At 36.0% G+C, this 26,242-nt stretch overlaps 3 protein-coding genes across 5 annotated transcripts; 2 read left to right on the forward strand and 1 right to left on the reverse strand.

The window, feature by feature from the left end:
• Positions 1-435: 435 nt before the first annotated feature.
• LOC110753496 (tyrosine-protein phosphatase RLPH2-like) lies at positions 436-2,586 on the forward strand. Its single transcript, XM_021954400.2, has 4 exons — positions 436-1,070; positions 1,540-1,607; positions 1,822-2,001; positions 2,207-2,586. Exons 1-4 carry the CDS (start codon positions 542-544, stop codon positions 2,375-2,377), a joined length of 948 nt encoding a protein of 315 aa, XP_021810092.2. The 5' UTR covers positions 436-541; the 3' UTR covers positions 2,378-2,586.
• Positions 2,587-4,794: 2,208 nt separating this feature from the next.
• On the forward strand, positions 4,795-16,833 carry LOC110753501 (1,4-alpha-glucan-branching enzyme 1, chloroplastic/amyloplastic). Of its 3 annotated transcripts, none has more exons than XM_021954403.2 (22): positions 4,795-5,116; positions 5,749-5,906; positions 6,038-6,303; positions 6,589-6,687; positions 7,509-7,551; positions 7,710-7,769; positions 7,897-7,977; positions 8,328-8,444; positions 8,890-8,973; positions 9,969-10,090; positions 10,271-10,390; positions 10,989-11,118; positions 11,235-11,345; positions 12,204-12,332; positions 12,869-12,972; positions 13,114-13,258; positions 14,019-14,166; positions 14,257-14,357; positions 15,058-15,135; positions 15,839-15,994; positions 16,136-16,210; positions 16,311-16,833. In XM_021954403.2, the coding sequence occupies exons 1-22, from the start codon at positions 4,969-4,971 to the stop codon at positions 16,407-16,409; spliced, it is 2,574 nt and encodes an 857-aa protein (XP_021810095.1). In that variant the 5' UTR covers positions 4,795-4,968; the 3' UTR covers positions 16,410-16,833. The 3 variants fall into 3 exon arrangements, with proteins under 3 accessions (XP_021810095.1, XP_021810097.1, XP_021810096.1); XM_021954405.2 differs by having other exon boundaries at positions 4,975-5,116; positions 5,754-5,935; XM_021954404.2 differs by having other exon boundaries at positions 4,981-5,116; positions 5,754-5,906.
• Positions 16,834-16,936: 103 nt separating this feature from the next.
• GRF3 (growth-regulating factor 3) lies at positions 16,937-19,573 on the reverse strand. The gene is made up of 4 exons (XM_021954407.2): positions 19,198-19,573; positions 18,813-19,001; positions 18,067-18,382; positions 16,937-17,516 (listed from the first exon to the last, which is right to left on the reverse strand). Exons 1-4 carry the CDS (start codon positions 19,412-19,414, stop codon positions 17,066-17,068), a joined length of 1,173 nt encoding a protein of 390 aa, XP_021810099.1. The 5' UTR covers positions 19,415-19,573; the 3' UTR covers positions 16,937-17,065.
• Between the last annotated feature and the right edge of the window lie 6,669 nt (positions 19,574-26,242).

Raw genomic sequence — 26,242 nt, forward strand, 5'->3', positions numbered from 1 at the left:
AGCTGCAACAAAGCTGCTCATGAGATTGCAACTTTTGCGTGTAGGGTAGGTGGTAGTTACTATTGGGATTTTGTACCTCCAGATTGGTTATTTAATACCTTAGCTGGAGATGCTAATGTTCGTGTTCGCCTTTAATAAAAGTATTTGATTCTTGGGAAAAAAAAACAACGATTTCTCATTGATCTGCTAAACCCTGAAAATAGGGCGAGGGAGGAAAACTCACACACACATACTACGAGGGCTTAAATCCAGACCACTTTGAAGCACACCAAAGACCTAAGCCAATCTAGACCACTCTGGAAATAGTTCTATTTGCTTGTAAATTACTTTTATGAAAGATAGTGGTTAATAAATATGGTAATTTTCTTCAGACAGGTTCATGCTTGCTCGAAAATCACAGCCACACACAAACACCACTACCTATATAACCCCAAGATTTCAACCTCTAATAGTCCAGCCCAACAACCATTAGCCTCAAAACTCAAACTTCCACATACGCACATGCATCAGGCATCTACAGAAGACGAAGACAGAAAAAAATATGTCTGAACCAAAAGCCAGCACAACGAAACCCAGAGTGGTCTGCTGCATAGGGGACACCCATGGCTTCTACACCAAGCTCCAAAATCTCTGGTCCAATCTTCAAACCACAATCGACCCTTCAGATTTCAACGCTGCCCTCATAATTTTCTTGGGTGATTATTGTGACCGCGGCCCAGACACCAAAAAAGTTTTGGACTTTCTCATCTCTCTGCCCTCCAAGTACCCAAATCAGAGACACGTGTTTCTGTCTGGGAACCATGACCTGGCCTTTGCAGCCTTTGTGGGGGTCCTGCCAAAGCCTTTGGATGGCTCTGAGTTTTCTGTGGCTTGGAAGGAGTATGAGGCCAATGAAGAGAGAGAAGGGTGGTTTAAGGGTGATGGGTATGAGAGAATGCACTTGCAAGGTAGGAGATGGGCTGGTAGTATCAAGGACAAGTTTAATGTAGCCAAAAATACCCAGTACAAAGGTTCGATTTATGATGCTGGGCCCACCTTTGCGTCTTATGGGGTTCCTCATGGATCGGCTGGTATGAGCTTCAATATTAAGAATTTTGGTTTGCTTGATTTGTTTGATTCATGGGTTTTTTGTGTTGACGGGATCTCTGTGTTTTGATTTTGTTTGATTCTCTGTTAGTTGGTTTTGAGTGGTTATGAATTGTTTTTTATTGGTTCAATTTGCAATGAAATGGTCGTGCTTGATCCATGTTCTTTTAGCTATTTGAAGGCAGCTGATGGGTCTCTTAATTTTTCAAGTATTTTGTATTCAAATCATGTGATTTCCAGCTCTCTTCAGTAGCAATTGACAAATGCCAAGTTGGGTTTGCTAAACTATGAACTTACAATTGTGTTATTAACTTAATGGTATTCAATAATTTTTTGTGGTCAGCTAGCTGTCTATACTTGGAGTTGGACTGGATTGTGTGCTTTATTAGTTAATTCAGTGCTAGGATTTTGTTTTGTTACTTTCTAAATTGGAAGAACAATTGTTGTGGACAGATTTGGTTAAGGCAGTTCCTGATGAACATAAGAAGTTTCTTGCTGATATGGTTTGGGTCCATGAAGAGGTCAGCCCTGTTTTATTTCCTCTTATCTTAATTTTTTTCAGGACCCTCAATTGCATCTGCCTAGAGTCATTGTGTAAACGTGAGATGAAAACTTAAATTTCAACTGGTTCACTTTCCCATTCTTTTGTGTGTCCTGGAGCAGAATGCAGTAATTGAGAACCATAGGAACACATGCTGAAGCTTAGTGGGTCTTGATGATGTGCATTTTTTCCAGGATGATGTGTGTGTAGAGACTGAGGGTGGAATCAAACACTGCAAATTGATTGCAGTGCACGCTGGTTTAGAGAAAGATAAGGACGTCAAACAGCAGTTGGAATTTTTGAGAGCCAGAGACACCCGGGTGCCTAAGATAGAGGCTCTGAGTGGCAGGAAAAATGTATGGAATATACCAAAGGTGATGGCTCTCTACCTCTTAACATCAGCATTCCACTTTAATGAAACCTTCCCAGTTTATTGTCCCATGATTTTGCGTTCCATAGATTGCTTACATTCAATGATGAAAATTTCATGTTTGTGGGTTAACTGAGATATGCTATACATCCTCATACAATGGAATGCAACTGAATTCTGTAGATTTTTGGTGTTTTTGTATCTCATAGGAACTGACAGAGAATCCAACTGTTGTCGTAAGCGGTCATCACGGGAAACTTCATATTGAAGGGCTCAGGCTGATCATTGATGAAGGCGGTGGCATGGAGGAAAGACCAGTGGCTGCAGTTGTGCTCCCTTCCATGAAGATAGTCCGCAATACCGATGTTTTGGAAAACTAGTTTCAACTCTGCAGTACATACTAAATTGTCAGACTCATAATAAGCTATCTATTTGCTAGAAAATTTTGGCAAAGCCTATAAGCAAGGCATGGAACATGTTGGTTACCAGCTAGTATATCAGAAATTGTTCAGGTGCATCATTTTATAATGATATAATTTGTGTGAACCTTGGAAAGATATTGAAGCTTCACTGCAGTTTTGTTCTTCCACCTCACCTTATCCACCTTCCCAGTTCCAAATCCTCCCTTTTTCCCTTCTTTTTTTTTTGGGTTCTTGCCTGCTTGAGCCATTCAATACCAAACCAGAGAAACTGGAACATTACCTCTGTCATACTCGATTGTATCTGTCTTTGTTTTTTTCTTTGTGCACGTCACATCAGTTCGTAAATGATAAAATTGTAAACTATGTAGCTTAAATAGGAGCTGAAATCTCCTTAAGAGAAATAGTTGGTGCATCAAACGTTGTTAGAAACTAAAGTTGCAGTTATATGCTAGAATGGATCGTACACACGATGCAATGCAAGGTTACAATAAGAGTTTGAATGCAAGGTTACAATAAGAGTTTGATGGAGTTTGATGGAAAGAAGGGCTTGTTTTGGACTGCTTTTGTAGAAAGCACTCATGTTCGTAAGTGCTCTAATTATAAGCACATTGAAATTTTTATTAAAAATCAAAGTGCTTCATGAAGAAGCATCCTCAGAGAACTCTTTTATGACCCCAAAACAAGTTTTTTTGTCAAATGTTTTCAAAAAGGCTTTTAGTTCTGAAACAACCCTTCCAAAACGGACCCTTACAGTAGAGGTAGAGGTAACATTGTTATTGTAGCTATTCCCATTCTTATGCAAAAAGCACAGTGACAAGTGACAAATCACACTAGGAACCAAACAATCACACTTCACTTGCCACTAGTGTCTTCTTGTCAATAATCTGCTTCAATGATTTGATGCAGCCAAAATGCCAAATGCCTCCTTTGATGGAAGGAATATTCCTTTACGAGGATCATTCCTTTTCTGCATTTGCGAGTTGCAGCAAAATATGACCTTTAAACGTGCGAGTTACTCTTTTTTGAAGTAGAGTGGACTAAATTTACCTTGCAAGTGGGTATAGCCAATGGGATTTCAAAAATAATCAAATGAAAACGAAGGCCATGAGAGTGACTGGGGAGACAGTGAGAGAGAATTACAGTCACACAACGGCTGAAATTACATGCCAATATATATATACTAATAAGCACACAGTAATTTACTTTTCTAACCCCAAGGATATTACTTATAGTAATGAACCATCAATCTCTCTTGTGAGAGCAAAACTGTCGGTTGTGGTAGTTAGGTGATGATGGGACTTCATTTTTGGTACTTGATAATGAGAGGGGGAGTGACTATATATCTCAACGAGGAAATGGAATTAATGCATGACATGCTCCTCTTGATTTACCTACAAAATTTTCTAGTTGATTCCCTTCTTAATAGTATATGTTAGTGGGCTTGTAGTTGGAGTAATTAAGAGCAGTTATAACAATTAAAAGATACGGATTATTAGTCTCCTACCAAATATTGATACTATCTCGAACTACAGACACGTGCAACTAATTCTACATTGATAATCTATTTTTTCTTTTTTTGGATTTCAATTCAAATTCAATCTAGACCAACGACTATAATAACATGAAGAAAAGTAGAGAAAAAGGGAGTGTGAAAATCCCTTCTCAAGTTAAATAGGCTATGTCATGTCCAAATTTAGTTATCCATGACTTTAACTTTTTGCTAATAGAGTATAGCTCAGTTGGTTGAGCTCTTTCACCTCCACTCATATGAGCAGATGTTCGAAATCCAGACACCCAATAAAAATTTGTGTAAACTCTCATTCACCAATCGCTTGTACTAAAAATAAATAAATAAACTAATTACCAATTCCATAGTAGCAAGTTGTGTCATTTCCAATTTGGTGTAAAGTAACAATCAACATAAACTAGCTAAATTTGTATTAACCATTGTCCAATCAAATTGTAACTCATGTAAAGATAACAAGGAATTAATTAATCAAAAAATAGTATCACATAAAGAACCTTTATTTGGTCTTTTCGACTATGGAAAGGACCTTTATTTGATTGACAAATAGAAAGGCAACAAGCAAGCAACAAGCACAAAAATATCCCCTCTACGGCCCTCCCTCTCTCCCTTTCCACACCCCACAAGAGCCTTTCGTTCCTCATCTCTCTCCAACGTGCAATCCCGTTATTTCATTTTTATTTTTATTTTTATTATTTTTATTAATTCGCAAAAACAAAAAAATTAAAATCCCAACGACGATGGACGATCGAAAATGAGGAGAAGCGACTGGGTCCCACCCACCCATCGCCATGCAATTCTCAACTGCACACGTGGCATCCAGCGCCATAATAATCAACACAAATTACAGTCTCTCTCTCTCTCTCTCTCCGATTTTTCGGTTGCTTCACTCACTCACGTTCCTCCCGGGTGATGAGCTTCGAAACTCGGCCAAAAAACCTCTGCTTCGAGATCGATCCATCCTTCTTCTCGCTTCTTCGATCTCTCTCCCTCTCTCTCTCTCTCTGGTTATAACAAAAAGAAAATGGTCTCGACTCTCTCGGGGATTCGCTTCCCACTTCTACCTTCGGCCTACAACAGCAACAACAACTCTGCTTCCTTGCATTCCAGCTTCAATGGCGATCGGAGGACCTCCAGCCTCTCTCTCTTCCTCACCAACAGCTCCTTCTCTCGTACCCCCTCTCCCTCTATTTCTTTTTCCCCTTCATTTTTCATTTCCAATAATGTATGCTTTCGATTCGATTTCTCTGCGTGTTGGAAGTTCTGTTAAGAGAATAGGAATTTATTTATTTTTTAATATGTTAATATTATATTGTTTTTCTTTTTAGTTTTTGAAGTTATGCTAGGTTGATTGTTTTAGTGGTCAGTGTCTGGAGCTTGCTTGGATATGCCGTGAGCTTTTGGAAGCTCAGAACAGTGTACTTGTAATGGAGAAGTATGCTTTTGAAGAGAACAAGAATAAAGCGTATCAATTTTGATACAGATTATATGGACGTAATGTTATGTTACGGTGACGGATAGCAATTTCTCTTTTTTAATTTGATGAAAAAGCAAAGCTAATCTTTCTGGTACCCAATGGGATTTTAGAAAAGGGATTTTTTTTGTCTGTTTCTCTAGGGTTCTCCTTTTGGGTTACGCGATTCCAATTAAATCTTTTGTTTGGTCGATTGGACTTATATTGGCAATCACGTGTGACTAAAAGATGAATTTATTATCTTAAAAATGATTTCTTTTCTCAGTGATTTTCTACATGTTATTGTTGTCTTGTTATATAATGTTAAGCTAATTTGATGCTTGTTTGTAGGGAAGATCTTTGCTGGAAAGTCTTCGTATGATTCTGATTCATCGTCTTTAACGGTTGCTGCATCAAAGAAAGTTCTTGTTCCTGATAGCCAGAGTGATGGCTCTTCATCTGTGACAGAGCAATTGGAAGCTCCCGGCACAGTTTTAGAGGATCCTCAGGTTTATGATACCCATGTATTTGCATACCAGTTATGTTCTGTGGAGAATGCCATAGCATAGTCAACTTCTACATGACTTCTTAGATCCCACATAACATATTACTTTACTGAGCATTGCTGATTTTTGTTTAGGTGCTTGAGGATGTAGATAATGTTGCAATGGAAGATGATAAGAAGGTTGAGGATGAAGCAAAGAAAAGTGATGTTCCTTCATTAGATGCAGGCAATGTTGATGGCACTGAAGCCAGGGGTGAGGAAACACCTCATCCCTTAGACGGGACAGTAAGTACTGCTAAAAAGAATGCCACGCAAAAGTCAATTCCACCACCTGGAAATGGGAAAAAGATATATGAAATAGATCCACTTTTGGTGGGTTTCCGTGATCATCTTGATTACCGGTAAGATGCCCTTTCATATTTGAATTTCTAAGCAGTAAATACATTAACATCTTCAACAAATGATGGCCTGAATTGAAAATTAAAGCAATGGATTAACAATCATGTCCCTGCCCCTTTCGAGCCAATGGCATATGCCTGCTAGCTGGTTAATGTAGCAAGCGCAAGATTCTTTTTGCTGCTTGAATTATGTTTCTTTCTTTTTTCCCCCTTACAAATCCTTCTTGCTAGCTTTATATTCAAATTAGATTAATAAGACTTTAACTGATTGTGTTTTACTATGCCCAGTTATGGACAATACAAAAGGCTGCGTGAGGAGATTGACAAGTATGAAGGTGGCTTGGAGGTGTTTTCTCGTGGCTATGAGAAGTTTGGGTTCACACGCAGGTATTACTTTTATCTGATATCTGCAGGAGTCCAAGCATGTTTCCATGTTTTCTAGTAGTTTACAACATTTAATATGTACATGCACCATTACTTTACTTGCTTTTGTTTTTTATATGGAACAGCAATATGCTAATAGGGAGGTGATGTATTAGGTCAAATAGAGCAGAATAAAAGAAAAGTTTTGTCGTTCTGCTTTATATTTGTGTCTCAAACCTTACCTTCTAGTGTTTCAAAACAGATGCTCTGGAGTTGATTACTTCAAACTGCATATACTGGACTTAAAACTAAAAAAGGTTTGAGTACCGATTGGTGATTACACCCATTATAATTCTGAACGATGACAAAGTTCACCATATTAAATAAAACAACATGTGTTCCCGTGGCCTTTTTATTGATTAGGACAGTTCAATATATTTTGATCCAAGCTTGAGAAAATGAAAAGCTTGCTCTTGAAAATTTTTCTGTGATCAATTTTTGTAGTAGCTGTGTGCACAGCCTGTGGCAGAATTCAATATAGATATTTCTAAGCAACTTGCAGGTTAGTATAGTTATCATATATCACCCATGCAGGCTAGCAGGCCTTTGAAAAAAAATGTTATGAGGCCCATATATCTGTAAGATACAGTCTCTTCCACTTTATTAGCTTATTTGCTCATTGCTGTCTTAGTTTACATTTTTGTATTTATTCCATGGGTAACATCTGTCTTTGTTTATTCTTTTAGGATTGGTTTTATTTTATCATAATAACTTCGGTTTTTGGTTTAAATCTATTTTATGATCGGCATATCTTTAATGCTGAATTATCTGTACTGGATTTTCAGTGCTGAGGGTATCACTTATAGGGAGTGGGCACCTGGAGCTAAGGTTTGTTTGCCTCGTTTTATATTTGAAGGAGCTTACATTTTTCTATTAGTTACTCTGTGCAAGGGTGACTTATTAAGAGGAAGAGTAATGGACATGATGTATTCAGTTTGGGTTTAGGTTGGTCTCATTGTATTTTCTTTTTTGGATGCCTTTTTCAGTCAGCATCGTTGATTGGAGATTTCAACAATTGGAATACGAATGCAGATGTTATGACTCAGGTATGTTTTTGGAACTTTAGTTGTGGGAATGCCCAGATAGTGAACAAAAGAATGCGTGAATTACATCAAGCTTACATGATTACTATTTGTTTTTCAACAACATTGCTCATGTTCCATATGTAAACAGAATGAGTTTGGAGTCTGGGAGATATTTTTGCCAAACAATGCAGATGGCTCACCTCCGATTCCGCATGGTTCTCGAGTGAAGGTAACATTTCTTGAGGATTATAAGTCTGGTTTTGCTGGATCTTGGTGATTCTCTATTTTTTCAATACTTCATGAATCATGATCCCAGAGAAGAAAAAGAGGCTTCTTTATACTCATCAGTTAAAGTAATCCGTAAACTAATTCTTCTGTTAACTTGTCCGTAGTGAAAATTTTTGGGAAAAGTTTGGTTATATACACTTAGCTTTTTGGAATTTTGTCTCTTGTAGAACTTTTCTGTGGAGAATGAGACAATCGTTACGAGACATGATACATTTGCAAGTTTTTCCAGTGTCATGTTATTGCCATAAGAGGACTTTGCTTGTTCATTCAGTATGTTATGTGAAATTACAGATCCGTATGGATACTCCTTCAGGCATTAAGGACTCCATTCCTGCTTGGATCAAGTTTTCTGTACAGGCTCCAGGTGAAATCCCATACAATGGCATATACTACGATCCACCAGAAGAGGTATGTTCTTCAGAAAATATTTCGGTTATGCTTTATACTGATAACAATGATATCGGCTCTGGGTAAAAGATAGGCTGCAGTAAGCTAGCAGCATTGGGATTTGCAATAATAAAAGTCAATATGTGGAAGAACTTCTGTAGAAATTATCTTTAAATTTCACAATATTGCACTGTAACAACTTCAAGAAAAGAAAAGAAATTAAACGATAGTATTGAATCTCAATTTGGCCAATCTTTGTGATGTTGGAGTGGGAATGATCCACAAGTCATTAATGATTGCCTAGGATTCTTATACTTGTTCATTTATTTATGAATAGGTTATAGTTTTATTAATTTTATGAAATGGTGAACACGATAAATAGTTCAATCTGCTTCATTTACATGTTCATGTGTATTTCTGTTTCAGTTTTCAGTGGCTAATGGTACTCTCATCCACTTCTTTTCAGGAAAAGTATGTATTTCAACATTCTCAGCCAAAGAGACCAAAATCACTTCGCATTTATGAGGCACATGTTGGAATGAGTAGCACGGTGTGCATTGTCATCCTTCTGTCTGGCTTATGTAGCTCATTATTGTGGAATGTTTCTGATATTTTTTATTTTTAAGTTTCTGTTTTATTTTTAATTATAAAAAAATCACCTTAGGTCAACACTTAGAGATGTGCTTTAGAATCTGCTTTTAAAGTTCCTTTTTTAGTGTAGGTGGTCTTAACTTAAGTGCCTTAAGTTTGGAGTTATGCTTTAGTTGCTATACCTCCCTTGGACCTGAAAATTTTGTATGACCCATGTTTTGTGTTAGGGTAGAACAAAATTTGTAATTAATTACTGAAGGGCTGAGCCTACATCTCTTAATTCTCTATAGAGTTGTGTTAAAAAAAAAAGTCTCACCATAGATTTGATATTTCAACTGAAATTATAGAAGCTGAAGGCGATGCAACGTATCTATCTAATTCTCATAGAGGAAGATGCAGACTAGATGCTTAGCTGGGTTGCACTGCCATGAGGCATTTTTTCTATTTGAAAATTTTGTTCCTTGATATGTCAAGATGCACATGATATCTCCACGGTTTGGTACTAAGGAAAATATTAAATCTTTACCATGAATATATTAATCATGTGAAATTAAGGAATGAAAAATGGGATACTCAAGTTCTGTCATAAACCCTTTTTCACTCATGAATAAGATATGGTGTCCAGGGAAAATTTCACTTGGCCACTAATCCTTTGAAGTTTCCATAACATTTTAAAAATGCAAAAGAACACCAGAATAATTTAGATTATTAGTGCCCAACACCTATGCCTTCAGAGAGATTGATTCGGCATTTTTAGTTTTTGTTGTTTTTGGAAAAGGGCGGGTGGGGGTATTTCATTTATTAATTGGTTATATCTTATTGATTTTTTTTAATGAAAATTTAACAGATGCCTGAGATGTGCCATAAACCTGTCTCAGACCTCTTCTTCCTTTTGATTTCTTATTATGTATTAAATTTTTCTACCCTCACAGCATTATTAACATTGAGTTGCAGGAGCCCAAAATCAACACATATGCTGAATTTAGAGATGATGTGCTACCACGCATTAAAAGGCTTGGTTATAATGCTGTTCAGCTCATGGCTATTCAAGAGCACTCCTACTATGCTAGCTTTGGGTATTGTCCTTTCAACTATGCTCCAACTATATGTACTCTATTTTATCTTTAGGGAAATTATTCTATATGAACTAATGGATTGGTAGTAGGCAGTATTACAGGAGGTGCTTGTTTGTGAGTGGTTGACATTCCCTTTGTTCTCTAAAAATGATCCTGAAATTTTCTATTTTTGTGATGCAGGTACCATGTCACCAATTTTTTTGCACCTAGCAGTCGCTGTGGAACCCCTGACGATCTGAAGTCTCTAATAGATAGAGCTCATGAGCTTGGTATTCTTGTACTCATGGATATTGTTCACAGGTAATAACTAACTGTTCATAGGAGATAGGTCATAAGTTCTTGGAGACATCTTTGGATTAATCATATATTCCACATTTGACGTGCCTTTTTTTCCCCTTTATATGTTGATAGATTGCCCATGCCAACAATATGACAGATTCGTTTATTTTTTGTTCATGTGCTTGCATGCACATAAGTTTATAAAGTTTTTGTGGTCAGGCTTCCTTTCTTTCTGTAACTCACTACTGATAGGGCAAACAGCACATGTACAATTGAGGTTACAAAAATAAACATGTGATAAATATATGAGTTCATCCCTACCTCCCTGTGGCTGACTATGAAAGCAATGGGGCATAACAGAAATACTGATTAAGTTTTGACGATTGTTTTATATACTCATTGTACTATCTTTAGTCTATTTGATGTGACAGACTTCCTCGAATATTTTAATGTATTACTAAACCCATTTTTATTTGGCTTGGTACTGTCAAATTATTTGTTACTTTGTATGCTATTGGAATATTTTTCCATGGATCAGGCTTTTGTACTTAATGTTATATGTTAATTACTATGAACTTATTTTTCTAAATATCTGAATACTAATATTTAACACATACAGCCATGCATCAAATAACGTGTTGGATGGGTTGAACATGTTTGATGGAACCGATAGTCATTACTTCCACTCTGGGTCCCGGGGATATCATTGGATGTGGGATTCCCGCTTGTTTAACTATGGAAGCTGGGAGGTGAGTACTTTCTTGCGTGCTTTCTTAAAATAAAATAGTGTACTGTAAGAATTGTGGCCTTGATCCTTTTGTTTTATTCTATGTTTATTACGTACTAATTTTAACTTTTTACCTAGGTTTTGAGGTATCTTCTCTCCAATGCAAGATGGTGGCTAGAAGAATACAAGTTCGATGGGTTCAGATTTGATGGTGTGACTTCAATGATGTACACTCACCATGGATTGGAGGTACCATTTTCGTTTCCATTGCCTTCTTTAATAATGGTAGCTGAATGACTTGCATTGCATGCCATTCATTCTTAAGTTTCACTGCAACAAGAGCACATTATTTTATGCCATTTATTTTGGTTATGTTATGACTTAACATGATTTATTATCATCATCTACTTTTAACGTCCTAAAAACTTTCATGGAAAACTTTCATGCTTGCCTATTGTCAGCATGATTTTACATAATGTTGATGTCCAATATTAGTGTCGGTATTCCCATAGACATCTCTGTATTTGGGGACCTTGATATATTTGTATGCAAACATTTAATTCCTTGATTTTTAGGAGTTTGAAAGTGAGTTGTTAAGAACTACAGGTGGAGGTTTGTCCACCCCAAAGAAAAATTTCCCGAGCATAATAAGTGGAAAGTGTGTCTGTGTATGTCTTTGAGAGTGAGAGAGAGAGAGTTCAGGAGAATAATAGCTACAAAGAACATAAAAGGAGCGCAAAGTTCTGGGAACACATGAAAGCATTTTAGCTAACACATGCAAGGCTGAATACATATATGATATTCAGGATATTTTGCTATTTAATGCTCAATGTGTTGGTATTAAATAAGCTTTTGATGTATTACTTGTGTCTTTGATACTTACTTTTTAGGATAAAGGATTAGCTCAGTTGAGTTGATATATCTTTAATGTTCCAAGATCTCACAAGAGCCTTTCTGTATAAGAAAGTTATAGAAGATGCCCATGCTATTTTCTTCCATGTTAAGATAATAATTTATATTTTTTCACTACGATTGCTACGTATGTTACTATGGTTCAAGTTATGACAGGTTCTTATACTTATTTGTTTGTCGGTCGAGCTGCTGTAGGTAGCATTTACGGGGAATTACAGTGAGTACTTTGGATTAGCAACGGATGTAGATGCTGTGACTTACTTGATGCTGGTTAACGATTTGATTCGTGGGCTCTACCCTGAAGCTGTTAGCATTGGTGAAGATGTATGTTATCTATTCCCTTTCAGAAGTAATGTTGAGCATCCTTTCTGTTGGCAATTATATGTTATTCAGTAATAAATTTAGATTTCATAGTGCACAGAACTGAAAATAACCTGTTTACTGGGTTTGGTATCTTGAAATAAGAAAAATAAAAGGCTTTACCTCTATGTTACATTCTTTTTTCGTAAGTTTTTTATTTTCCGCCTGATATTTAACACATAGAATTTCCTGTGTTGTTACCGTTATTTCTATTCAGATGAGCATTTTAATCTCCATTTAAACAGAAGAAAAAATAAATTACAGCCCGATTTGGGTTATAAACGAAATTGACCCTTCAAGTTTGAGGAAGGTTTTGTAGAGGAGCTTACTGACTTATGCATAGAAACAACAGCCATAAATATTGGCAGTGTTGTATACTCATCAACTGATTGTAAAATTCAAGTATAATAAATCCTGTCCAACTGGTTTTAAAATATTGATGATCAAAATGCCCTATTTATAGACTGTTATATTTCTTATGCATATTTCTATCATTACAGGTTAGTGGAATGCCAACATTCTGTGTTTCTGTACAAGATGGTGGTGTTGGATTTGATTATCGCCTGCATATGGCTATTGCTGATAAATGGATTGAGCTCCTCCAGTAAGTTGTCATAAATAAATAAACAAATCTCTGCTCCATTTTGAAGTTAGAGGATCTTGTATCTATCTCTGTTGTGGGTGGCATTCGTGAATAAAACCAATAATATTTTGTTGCCATATTGTTACACTAAATTTTATGTAGGAAAATGGATGAAGAGTGGCAAATGGGTGATATTGTTCACACACTCACCAACAGAAGGTGGCGGGAAAAGTGTGTTGCTTATGCTGAAAGTCATGACCAAGCTCTTGTTGGTGACAAAACAATTGCGTTCTGGTTGATGGACAAGGTTATATAAGTTGCATTTTTGCATATCACACAACTTTAAGGGCTCATACACATGAAAAGATTGAACAACATGCTAATGTTTTTTGGTGCACATACCCAGTTGAATTTGTTTCAAATACATTCTCTCTGTTCAGTCCCCATTTTGATAAATTGGTTACTATATATTATTAACTGGTCGGCAACAACACTTGATGAAGTTGCGAACTCTTTTGTATGTGCATAATTTCAAACCTCTTTTATTACCAGAAACATGTATTCCTCAGTAACTGTTGATAAACTTAATGATTGTTATATGAGATATATGATCCTAAGGAGTTTATAATTGTTAGGAAAAGAAAATGAAAAAAAGAGGTTGTATTGTTTTGGTGATGATAGGTTTCCATCCTGTGCGGTGATTTTGTTTGGCTCTAATGAAGCAAGATATTGAAAATGAATTTGGACCTTTGTTCTAAGGAAACTGCTCTTGTGATTAGTATTCTGAAGACACGCATCTGGAAATATTTACTTGTTCTTATTATTTGAAGTAATTGATAAATGAATATCATTCATGTTCCCATACCATGAACCCAAATGTGCCACTATCCTGGTAACTCTGGTCTGTATTCAAATTCACCTGTTATATATCTATTTATGCATGCAAGCATAAGAAATGTTGGAAATTTTTTAGCTATTGTTATTACTTTTGAAGTATGATTACAACAATTGTGTAGTTTTGTTTCTTATATTAGAATTATTCATCTAATAGTATACGCTTCTCTCAGGATATGTATGATTTCATGGCTCTGGACAGGCCAGCTACTCCCCGTGTAGATCGTGGAATAGCGTTACATAAAATGATTAGGCTTATTACTATGGGATTGGGCGGAGAAGGATATCTGAACTTCATGGGGAATGAATTTGGACATCCTGGTAAGATTAGGCCAATTGGTTATATTGCATATCATCATTTCTATCAAACTGCCACTCAGTTTCATGTCTTTGGTTTATTTTTCTGTTCAGAGTGGATTGATTTTCCAAGAGGTGCTCAACATCTTCCAAATGGAAAAATAGTTCCTGGGAACAATAACAGTTTTGACAAATGCCGACGTAGATTTGATCTTGTAAGTTCTTATAATACAAGTGTGCATTACCATATGCATTACAGTATGCCTATCAGATGTTTCACTTTTGTGGAGCAAATTTTTGGTTAATTATGTAACAAGAAGGGTGTTTAGTTCTGATGGTGACTAAGTGAAGCAATGCATGATATGTGGAGGCATAGTAATTACAATCAAATGCTAATTGTAAAGGAAATATAAAATTACCAGCCAAAGTCAATTTGATTAGTAACCTAATAACATATTTGTGCTATTAAAAAGATCAAGATATATTTGATCTTGACATTGTTATTACTAGCAAATTACGAGCCAAAGCCAAGATATAATATGAGACACACTATTAAAAAAGTAACCTAATAGCAACTTGATCTCTCTTGTACTTCTCATTTCTCAACTCACGGACCCTCTCAATTCTTTTAGTAAGAATATCCTCAATTAACACGCTTTCGAATTTTTTGATGCCCATAGGGCTTCCTCTTTGATAATTGTTCATGCGCCTTAGGCATGGATCCAGCCCATTTCCATCTCTTTGCCATTTGTGCTGCACATGAAGTTCTTGAACTATTACAAACTTTGCATATCCTTTATAAAATTCCTGGTTCTTTAAGGGTATGTTGACCTTGCAACAAATGAAGTCTCTGTAACCATCATGCCTCTGATTACATTGTACTTTTTATGAATTTTTTTGGTTCTGCATGGTCAGGGGGATGCAAATTATCTAAGATATCATGGGCTGCAAGAATTTGATCAAGCAATGCAGCATCTTGAAGAAACCTATTGTGTAAGTTTTGCTATAACATCTATATGTGCCGGTTTCTTAGGGCATGGATTACTGAATGACATATATTTATTTCTATTTTTTATGGATTTAAAACTCTGTTGATTTCTTGTAATTATTTTTCAGTAGCTTTTGAATTGTTAAGGCACAATTTTATTAGTGTACTCACAGATCTTGCAGAAAAGAGTCACCCTGGTTCTCCTTCGATTAACCTGCAGGAAAAACTACAGTTTTTCTGGCTTTCTTCTTCTCTTCTCATGCCTCCTTATAGTTCAGGGAATAGTAAAATGCAAGACAAGAAATGCATCTGCAACCTGTTACTATTCTCTCTCTTGGAAATCGGATGTTAAAGCTCTGGCATCCAAACCCTATACTCGAAGTGCTTAATTCTAGAAACTTTAAAACAGACGTCATTTTAGGTATAAGCACAATATCAGAACAGAAAATATAACTATAGGATCCTATTCCTTTAGCATGTCTCATACAAACTAATAATCAATGATGGTAGTCAAAGTTTAAGATCACCCTTTATATGATTAGTAATAACGGTTTGCTTGATTGCCTTATATGATTATATTTCCGTTTAGATTTAAAATATTCTTCTCCATCAGTTATGTGAAACTTGCAGTTGTGGCAGACACATACTACTTATGCCACTTGTGATCTGATAAATTCTAGTATGAAAATTGGTCAACTGTTGATGCAGTTCATGACTTCTGAGCACCAATATATATCACGGAAGGATGAAGGAGATAGGGTTATTGTCTTTGAAAGGGGAAACCTGGTGTTTGTCTTCAATTTTCATTGGAGTAAAAGCTATTCAGACTACCGAATTGGCTGCTTAAAGCCAGGGAAGTATAAGGTATATCCCCTATAAAATTATATTATAAACTCGGTTGGCTTGCCAAATACACTAGTTCTTTCCGTGCTTTCACATTTCCTTTCAAGCATTGATGAAATCTTTTCAGCATCTTGATATTGTTTGCTGTGTTCCTTGTTGCAGATTGTCTTGGATTCAGATGAAAAATTATTTGGAGGCTTCAATAGGATTAATCACACTGCTGAGTACTTCACGACTGTAAGAAATTTTCGTTTGATAAGTAACTGAATCTATGCGCTTCATTCTAGTGCTATCATATACAGACTTCTGGATGCTAAACCCTCATTGTGATCTGCAGGATGGGTGGTTTGATGACCGGCCTCATTCTTTCCTGCTATATGCACCTTGTAGAACAGCTGTGGTCTATGCTCTCGTAGCGGGACCTGCTAAAGACTGATTTTGATTCTAATATACATCTGGTGCTGAGAATGTCTACATCTTGCTGCACTCCTAAGGCAGACGCCCTGTACATTGGCCAATAAAAGTGCAGTCCATGTTGAACTATCTTGCCACCTTAGGCCGTAATGAGAAACCCAAAGTCAGAAGAATCAGAGGTTGACAAAGCAAAACGCAAAACATAAACTGCTAAATCGAGAGAATTTAAGCAGAGTTCAGACGACCAGTCCCTACTTGGCCTATAACGTAGACTAATGTGGCAGTTTGTGACAATTTCTTGTGTAATTATTTTCCAAAGTTAATCTCTGTGGATGACAAAGCTAGAGATTTTCCATGTATAGATAGCCGCGTAGCTGAATTTTGTGTTACGTTTTAATTTTATGTAAGTTACCTAACATCTGGCACTCACCAAAATTTTGTTCTTATGATGGGTCTTCAATCTTTCATGCTCAAATTGTTATTTACTTTCAAAATATGTTCTACTGAAATTCTAGGTCAGAACTAACCAAAGTAATTTGCAATCGCACATTTAAAAAAATAAGCAACAAAGTTGTTCATCGTTAAACATCCACAGAACTCATCCAGTTAAGAAAAATAATGCGAGCAATTTACACAAGCAACTAAGAGAAGCTCGCTGGGACTCTGATGTGGTGATATTCAAGTGCTGATAAAGCTAGTTTCCGAGGCGGAGCTGCGGGGCAACTGATGTAGAACACTGGTTGGTGAGGAATTGGAGTTGGAGGAGGACCTAAGGGCCTCCGCAAGCGGCCCTCCCATGGAAGCCATTTGGTTTGTTCCCCATCCGGCAGGCCAATTCAATTGTGGCTGCTCGCGCTCAGCATGGCCGTCCTGGAGCCCTGTCTCGACTCCATTGCCGGTAGACAATTTCAGTGACACATCCGAGGAGGAATTTCCCCTTATCGAAATGGAGAGGCTGGTGGCAGAGTTCATTGAGCCAGCATTGTTTCGTGCATTGTCCAGTTCTTGGAGCTTCCCCGGCCAGTCATCAAAAAAAGGCCGCAAGACATGGCTGTCGGATTTAGTGCTCCCGGAGACCTCACTGCGGTGTTCAAAGAGGCTCATGTTCTCAGCTTTGGACTCTGAGGAACTACATGCGACATGAGAGAGGAGCATGTAAGAGCAAGAAATACCAATAAGAACAATTTGCCCAAATGGCACAAATAACAAAGAAAAGGTTGCAAGACTACAAGAGCATGGGCAATAGCTCAAGAAATTATTCAGGGCATGGCTCTCTACACAGGCTAAAGCTCTTTTCTTTGTCAGATTTGAGACATTATTAACCTTGCCTTTATATTAAGATCCTGTACTTCAAAGTAGGGAGCATGCCTACAATAGGGCCCATGAGATTCTCTCATTTTCAAAGTTTCATGTCTCTAAAACATCAACAAAAAAGACAAGGGAAAAGGGGGGGGAGGGCCTCAGGAAAACACATCACCTAATTAAATGGTTGCTTTGAGTGCTATTAATTTCAATTTCATTTTTCTGGTCAATCATACCAGTTGAGGATCAACCCCTATAATCAATTTCCACATAATAAACCCAATAAACATGTCCAAAAGCAAATCTCTAGCATAGTTTAATCAATAAATCCAAATAAAATAAACCCAAAAAGCTTTGGTTATTAGTTCTTTTTTCACCTCTGGTTGAGATGAAGCAGATCAATTGAAGGGGATGATGATGACCCAGAAAGAGTAAAATGGGCCCCACCAGATGATGTCTTGGTGGTGGTGTTGGTAGCAATATCACTAGTCCCTCCACCACCACCACCAGCAGTAGCAGTGGTGGCTTCCACAGGCTTTCTTGAACGGTTTCTGCCACGGTGCACATGGCGCTCACAGTACTTCTGACCAGCCACCACATCTCTAGAACACCTCCATTTCTTGCCATCTGTCCTTCTACACCTTGTTGGCTCTGGATCCATGGCTGCTCTTCCCCAATACCCTGATTGCAACACTGGATAATGCAGCACATAATTATCAATACCATGACTAGCTAGTGATTCTTTTAGCACAATTTTTATCCTCTGCACTTATGTCGCTGCGTCGCGAGTGCAGAGAAATTTGTAAAATATTCAGTTTGGAGTGCATCCGGTTAAAAAGAGAAAAGAGGAGTGCAAAAATCATTATCCTTATCGATTAATGTTCAAGCTTAAGTGACTCAAAATCTTAGGTTGCATAAATATATATATGTACCAATTAGTGAAAATAACATTTATGTGACATTTGGTCCTTCAAAGTAGGCAGAACAAATCTCAGTCCTAGTCTTAACACATTACTTGTACAAATATGTCAAATGGGCAATTTAAAAGAGGTACTATTTGTTAAAGATCAGAGTCAAAATTTGCTACAATGATTGATTTACTCATGTTGAGGTAAATACTTACAAGCAGGCTGAAAATGAGGGTACTGTTGAAGAGGGTGGTGGAGGAAATATGGAGGAGAGTGGAGAAGGCTTTTCCTGATTGGCTGAAGAAGTTCAGGAGGAACAGCAGCACCAGCTAACATGTACCTGAATATCAAAGCCTGCAGCTCAAGCTCCTGCAACTGGGAGAAGCTGAAATAGCTCCCCATTTCTAGAAAACAGACAAAAAAAAGCAGAGGAACAAGAATTAAATTAAGATGACATTAAAGTAGAAAACTTGGGGAGAAAACCAAACAAAGACATGATCTTTTCAATTCCAAGAATCAAAAACACTTTGTGGTTTGCTGTGTCTGTGACAAAAGAAGGAAGAAAGAAGAAAGAAAAGGGAAAGTAAAAGAAAATCTCACTGGGAAATCTGGTGGAGGCAGATGCTGGTGTAGATTCAGAAAACGCTGACAGGGTGCTGATCATTTTGCTGTTGGGCTCAGGAACAAACAGAGGGAGAGCATACCCAGATGGCTCTGAGTGTGGATGGGGCTCTAGGTGAAGTTTTGGTATCTTTGCAGAATGTTGTTCCTCTGACTCATGCTGCTGGTTTCTCCATTGCTTGAGGTGAAAGTCCATATAGAGAGAGAGAGAGAGAGAGAGAGAGAGAGAGGTGGGGTTTAATAAGTTTGGTTTGTTTTTCTGATTGAGTTTTAATAATATGTTTGTTGGGTGTGAAATGAATTGGGTTTTAAGTGAAGAGAAAGTCTGAGAAAGCTTTAGGCAGAGGCTTCTGTGGGTTCTTTTATAGCTTTGGCAGATACCTCACATTCTGACAGAAAAGCCTGCAAAGTTTGTTTAAGGCCAGTGAAGAAGCCTGAGGCACTTGAGAAAAAGACACTTAGACAAGACAGTTGAGGGAAAACTAATAATTAAAAAAAGAGCTTTAAAAAACTGCAACAAATAGATAGCTAGAGCTAGAGAGAGAGAGAGAGGAAAGAACCTGCAGTTTCTCTGTCTCTCTGCTTTGCTTTGGAAATAGCAGAAGTGTGTTTTTATTAGGCTTAATCTCTTTTTCCATTTATTTAATCAAGCTAGCCTAATCTAAACCCAAGACCCTAGAGGCATATGCATGATATAATAAGAGAGAGAGAGAGTCAAGCCGACATTGCAGCCTAGCTCAGGCTTTATCACTCAGCTTTCAAGGCTAATATTCTTTTCTTCACTAGTTCCAGTATGATATTATATTATTATGGATTGTTGTCAAAACATTAAGGTTGAGTTGGATGCATTAATTCCAAATTTAGGGATTTAAAATGGCAAAACTATTTGTTTAGATTTCCACAATTCACATATGCGAACATTTAAACAAGAAAAAAGAAAATAAATATATTGATTTCAAATGATGCATTGCATATAGTCGTTTTTTAAATGTAAGTTAATCTTCGTTCATGTTTTCTTTATTATGCCAAAAATAACAAGTTGTTACGAATATAACTATTTTTTTCGTTCGTATTTTGTAGCAATTTTAGTATTGTTACCATATCCAAAATTTCTCAATCCAACAATGTCCGCGCTTTAAAATTTTAAGTTCCATAAATAAAAAAATTATTTTTGTTAATATTAACATGTCAGAATGTATATTGCAGAACATCCTTCGTATTGTCAATTGTGTATGAGTTCTACATTTCTCTTTTCTTTTCTATAACTAAACTCAACTCAACTAAGAAACTTGTCTAATTTTCTCTTGTTTTACTTATTATTTTCATCATTATTCAAAGAATGAAATCTATAATAATATATTAGGAATTAAATGAATTAGCTAAGGAGGGGATTGAAAATGAAGCCACTCAAGTCTGGTAAAGAGGGCACACAAGTGGGCTCCGCAGACGCAGTTCCCCCTACCTACATTAATTGGCATTTGTTATGTATTTACTTTTACTTATAATATAAGGAGTGGAAATTAAACTAATTTCTTTATATCAAAAAGTAATTCAACTATTAGGTGTCTTTAAAAAAAAAGTAATTAAATCTTGGAATGAAATGGGATTTCGTATTAAATATCTAAAACAATTTTTTATTTTATGAAAACATGATATGTGTTTTACTTAATAAGTAGTTTTTAATTCACTTTAAACACGATATGTCAAACACGAGTCAAGAGTGACCTTCTCTTGTAAAACATATTCTTCTAAAGAAGAGAGGAACGCGTTATGCATAATCTTAGTTGGACGGGATTATAACGAGAGAAGATTATATTATTGAAATTGTCAAAATTGAACAATGGGTATCAAAGTAAAAAAATAAGACAAAATATGAGAACCAAAAAAAAAAATATATATACAATGAGACCAAGTGGGAAAAAGAATTTGATTTGAAACCCCTACAAGTACTATAGCATACATCTATGGCATTTGTCCTTTACTAACACTTTTTACACATGAAAGAGATCTCCATTCACTCAGTATCTCTTTTTTCTTTTTGGTATTTTCTTTTGAAAGTATTAGAATAAAGGGAACTTAGGAGCATGTTCTAAAACCTAATGTATTTACACAAACCGAATGAAAACCAATTATGTAGTTGACAAAGGGGCTAACGGGAAGTTGACTTGTAGGCAAATGATCTCATCTTCAAACTCTTATAGTATCTTAGTAGTGTGTAAGAAACTCTTATTCCCTTGTCTTGTAATTTAAACTATCGCTTATGTTGAAAAATGGCTGACCAAATGGCAATGAGGTAAACAAGATGGGAGCAAGCAATGAAACAAGTTGGGAAAGAAAAGACCAGTGGAAGGCAGATGGTTGAGCATAAACATTCCAGAAAGTAGAACCGGTGGGGTGGGTTGGGTTGGGTTGGGGGCATTTCCCTTTTACCCAACCAAGCTGTCTTCCTCCTCCTCCTCCTCTTTTTCTGTTTTAACGTGTTGGATTTGATTTGACCAACCACTATTTACTGCAGGTGACATGACAACTCAGTTCCAACACCATTGGCACCTACTTCTATTCATAGCCTCCTAGCCCTTTGACAAAATGCTCCACAAATTTATATATTTCTTTCGTACATTATTACTTTTAAATTTCCCAGAAATTAAAGAAAGAAAAGAATCATCCACTTTTGTGTTTTTTTATATGACTAAAACCAAACTTGTGTTTACAGTTATATACTTGCACCAATGAGTGAAGTGAAGTTCATACTGTCAGATCTAAAACTGTGATCGAGCTGACCACTTTCAGGCGTTCAGTGGTATTTTTCACACTCATCAACGTCTGTATTTTTTTCTTCTATTTTTTTTGGGGGTTTTTTTTTTAAAAGAGTATCAAGTACAACAAGGCTTGTTTTTTGTTCATACATTGCGAATTAAACCCAGTTATTCAGAGTTAATGATGAGCCTCGAGTGGGTGGATTGATACTTTTTGGTACCAACCAGTCAACTCGATGAGCCATTACTCAATCAACTGTGATTAAAATAATAATTATATTGTTAAATTATAAATTGAATTACACATTTAGTTGGTGTAAATTTATTATTTGAATAGCGATAGTTTGATTTTTTTGAAGAACTCTCACATGCTCGAAATAAATGCATAAGAGACTTTGTAGTTTAAGTGACTACGATCATTTACACTTGCACTTGATGTTTTAGGTTCGATTTCTCATTTACTTAAATAGATTGTATCAAAAATGATTAAGTGATATACAGTAAGAACTTGATGCATTTAAGGTTATAAGTTCGATTCTCCTTTCTCCTAATATCTATTGTATCAAAAAAAATTAAGTGATATATAATACGAACATGCTGCACCTGAGGACGTAAGTTCGATTTTTCCTTTCTCCAATATCGATTGTTTGAAAAAAAAAATTAAGTGACATACAATATGAACCTGAAACAAAAAAATCACAATAACTAGGTTCTGAATTTTTATTTTTTTAATATGAAAGAGAAAAAAAAAAGTCTATATAATAAGGTAGAAAATGCGGATAACGGAAACTGAGGTGGGGTGTGTTGTCTTCATCTGGGTTTTGGACTAGGGACCCCCAAACCAAAAGCAATTTCGTTTGGGAATTTGACAATTTCTAGGGGGCACATATGTCAACCCACATAAATTACCACGAGACCACCCACTGGCCAAAAAGACATCTTGGATCCACTGCACGTACGGATCTGGGCCGGGGCCCACCTGACCTATCCACGTCAGCTACTTCGTCTTTATTAGGGATTAATATAATCCCAAATTATAATATAATTAGAAAATTTTAAATTAATTTAAAAAAAAGGGTGGTCACATGTCTGAGGAGGCATACGTCACTGACACCAATGTCAGAAAAAGCTTCAAAGACAGCTGCTCACGTGGGTCCCAGGCTTTTTCAACATTTTCTGTAGGATAAAAGCAGGGCACGCCGGCACGCGAGGCCTTACGCTCATCTCACGTGCCTTCACGTGACTTATTTTCTCGAGGTTTGTTTTCATTGTTTATTTCTTGTTTTTCCAGAAAGCTTTCGGTATATATCCTCGTACCTCTATCTAATGTATGAGTAAATTGCTAATTACCTATCTAATCCGTAGTATCAAATTATCAGTTATTGTTGTGACCAAGGTATTAAATATCGATAATATCCCCGATATAATCCCGATAATATCTGATTTTTGGGGATCCGATATTTTAACAACTAACCATAGTGTTATCGTCAATATGTCGATAATATCGGGAAGATATTTTCAACATTTTTATGAATGATTTGGGCAATATATCGAGATATTATCGATAATATCCCGATACGAAACCCAAAAATATTTATATACATGGTATTTGTGAAAACCATTTTACTCCTTCAACACCTTAACCACCATATCACTTATGTTTTTGTGAAAATACTAAAATATTTATATATATACATGGTTTTGTTTTGAATTCTTTTTGCAAGAAACAAATTTTCACATGAGATGAGTAGTAACTATGGTTATACTCATAACCAACCATTTCCCTACCCTTCATATCCCATTCCTGTTGGGATGGAATCAAGCGACTCATGGAAAGAATCCGAGACTCAATCTTCAAATGATTTTGCTTATGGACAACGTCAACCAATCTCGGATCCATATGGGTGGCATGTTAACAATTACATGCAAAACTATTTTGGGGATTTATCATTTGATGACTACTCTTCAAAATATACTTACTCTACACATAGAGATGATGAAGATAGTGAAAATTTTGAACCTCATAAGAACTCTATGTGGTACTAAGTCACTCATGTATCTTACCATGCAATGTATAAAGTGTAAAATATTGTAGTAATTCATTATATATAAATGATTATGGTGTGTTTAATCTTCTTTCATTAATTACTACATATTTTCTACACTTACGGTGTTTGCCAGCTCGCTATATAATCAACTTAAATTAGTTAAATCCATCATGCAATGCATTTCCTTCCAATTTTTTGTGATAAACTAATAGATAATTGACTAAATAAACATCCTGCAAAGTTTCAATAAAAATTTCCAAGTTTTTCTTACAATTTCCGTGGTTTTTATTCAATTTTTTCCGATACCGATAATATCCCGATATTTCCTGCGATATTTCCGTGTTTTTTTACTTCCGATATTTCCGATACCTCCAATATTTAAGACATTGGTTGTGACAATGAGATTGTATACACTTGTAGTATGTAAGAATTGTTCTTCACTCAAAACTGGAAAAAAAGGTTGTCACGCGTCAATTTATATATTTCCTAGCGAGCTATAATAAGTATTTTCTTCATTGTAACTTTAATTATTTTCACAAATGAGATCCGTGAGCGAATATATTATTTGTGCTCGAAATAGCATTTTGCCAGTTTTAAGTACAAAGATACTTTATCAATTGAAGTGAGAGTCATGATATTTGTACAAAAGATTTTTGTTCATTAAAATTTTCGTAGTTGGTACATCTGAACTTCTTATGTGAAACTTACTATTTGTGCTTGAAGTAGCATTTTACTATGAACCTAGTTATTGAAGTGTGACTTTTATTCTTTACCTACACTAGCCTCTCTGCATGCGCTTCCGCACATGCGAGAGGCTTTTTTTTAAAAAATTTATATTTATTTTAGAATTAAAAAAGATAATGGGTAGTTGTGTTCCATAAAAAGAGGATCCATTATCTGATTTTTCTTTTAATTTTAAATTTTTTTAATATAAAAAAGTGTAAATTTACCATATTATCCTCACTTAATTAATAATTTCAATTCTTAATGTTTGCATTAATCAAGTGCATTTTCTGGTATTTTGAATGTTTCACCATTCTCTGCCTTTTGCTTTATATATATATATAACACAAAATTTTGGAAACAAACAATCCTCTCTATTTTCTTTTCCTTCTTTAATGGAAGATCCTCTCTCTTGCTATTTAATGAGAAAATCATTGAATCATGCAATATAAAATCATCTATTATATTGACCATGTTTTCACTAATGAGGTGTAGTTTAGAGGTTTCATATTCGAATCCCCACGACATCGTAGTTGTGTGTGTGTGAGAAATCTCTCTCCCATGTAATTTAGACTATCGCTTATATTAAATAATAATAATAATATTGACCATGTTTTCCTCCCTTTGTAACAAATAATGGGACTATATAGTTGCACTTCTCAGAATCTCATATTGATACGAAGAGATATCATTAGGGTTTAAGTATGATTTGTATATATATTTTAGAATAATATTATCTAAACTAGCAACGTATTAAATTAGAATAATGTGCAAACTGATTAATTTTCTTATAAAACATGGCAGCAGAATTCTAATGCAAAGCCTGGACATATGTTGCATAGGAGTATAGGGGCCATTAAAGCATTACAAGGCAGTCAAATCTCCTTGTTTGAAAACTTTAGTTTATTTCGATCTTAGGCTAAAATATGACAAAATAAAAACTAGTTTTATATGGTAATAACTTTTTCCATGGACCGACAACAGATAGCTCATCATCAAAATGGGACCGCATGTACTATTTTTCCTTTATTTTGTGTTGGGTCTTGTGTGGTTGAAGTTGCTGCATGGGTTTCAAAGCCTGCAAAACTGAATAAGGTAACGATCTAGCTTAAAACTTTCACTTGTAGCCTTTAGGTTAGATGAGGCTCAAAGCCTATCTTTTTGTGTCGTCTTTAAATCTTTGTTTGTTTTTTAACTATGTGAAAGTGAAATGGATCTTCCATTTGCATAGGAGAAAACCCTCCTGGGTAAGGAGGTCAAAATAAAAGGTGTTTACACAGTAGATAAAGATAAGCCTGATTCCCAAAACCTCGAAGGGTAGAGAGCATGGCTCATTGAGATTGAGACGCGACACAAAACACAACCTTGTAGCAAACAAGGGATTGGAAGCACCAAGAGGAATGACAATGCTGCTCAACAACCTCCCAACACCAAAAAGAGCGTCGTCACCACTTGATTGCGGAAGGAAACCTCAGCATTACACTATCGGAGAATCGG

The sequence above is a fragment of the Prunus avium genome, chromosome 7 (genome assembly GCF_965620075.1).
Source record: "Prunus avium chromosome 7, drPruAviu1.hap1.1, whole genome shotgun sequence".
Classification (NCBI taxonomy): Eukaryota; Viridiplantae; Streptophyta; class Magnoliopsida; order Rosales; family Rosaceae; genus Prunus; species Prunus avium.

What these genes read in the sequence shown, in the direction of transcription:
- LOC110753496 (XM_021954400.2), top strand. Translation starts at nt 542, where the DNA reads ATGTCTGAACCAAAAGCCAGCACAACGAAACCCAGAGTGGTCTGCTGC. An exon ending in TGGTTTGGGTCCATGAAGAG is followed by an intron (nt 1,608 to 1,821) that starts GTCAGCCCTGTT and finishes CATTTTTTCCAG; the next exon opens with GATGATGTGTGTGTAGAGAC. An exon ending in ATGTATGGAATATACCAAAG is followed by an intron (nt 2,002 to 2,206) that starts GTGATGGCTCTC and finishes TGTATCTCATAG; the next exon opens with GAACTGACAGAGAATCCAAC.
- LOC110753501 (XM_021954403.2), top strand. Translation starts at nt 4,969, where the DNA reads ATGGTCTCGACTCTCTCGGGGATTCGCTTCCCACTTCTACCTTCGGCC. An exon ending in CTGTTAGCATTGGTGAAGAT is followed by an intron (nt 12,333 to 12,868) that starts GTATGTTATCTA and finishes CTATCATTACAG; the next exon opens with GTTAGTGGAATGCCAACATT. An exon ending in GAATGAATTTGGACATCCTG is followed by an intron (nt 14,167 to 14,256) that starts GTAAGATTAGGC and finishes TTTTCTGTTCAG; the next exon opens with AGTGGATTGATTTTCCAAGA.
- GRF3 (XM_021954407.2), bottom strand. Translation starts at nt 19,414, where the DNA reads ATGGACTTTCACCTCAAGCAATGGAGAAACCAGCAGCATGAGTCAGAG. An exon ending in TGCCTCCACCAGATTTCCCA is followed by an intron (nt 19,002 to 19,197) that starts GTGAGATTTTCT and finishes TCTGTTTTCTAG; the next exon opens with AAATGGGGAGCTATTTCAGC. An exon ending in CCCTCATTTTCAGCCTGCTT is followed by an intron (nt 18,383 to 18,812) that starts GTAAGTATTTAC and finishes TGCATTATCCAG; the next exon opens with TGTTGCAATCAGGGTATTGG.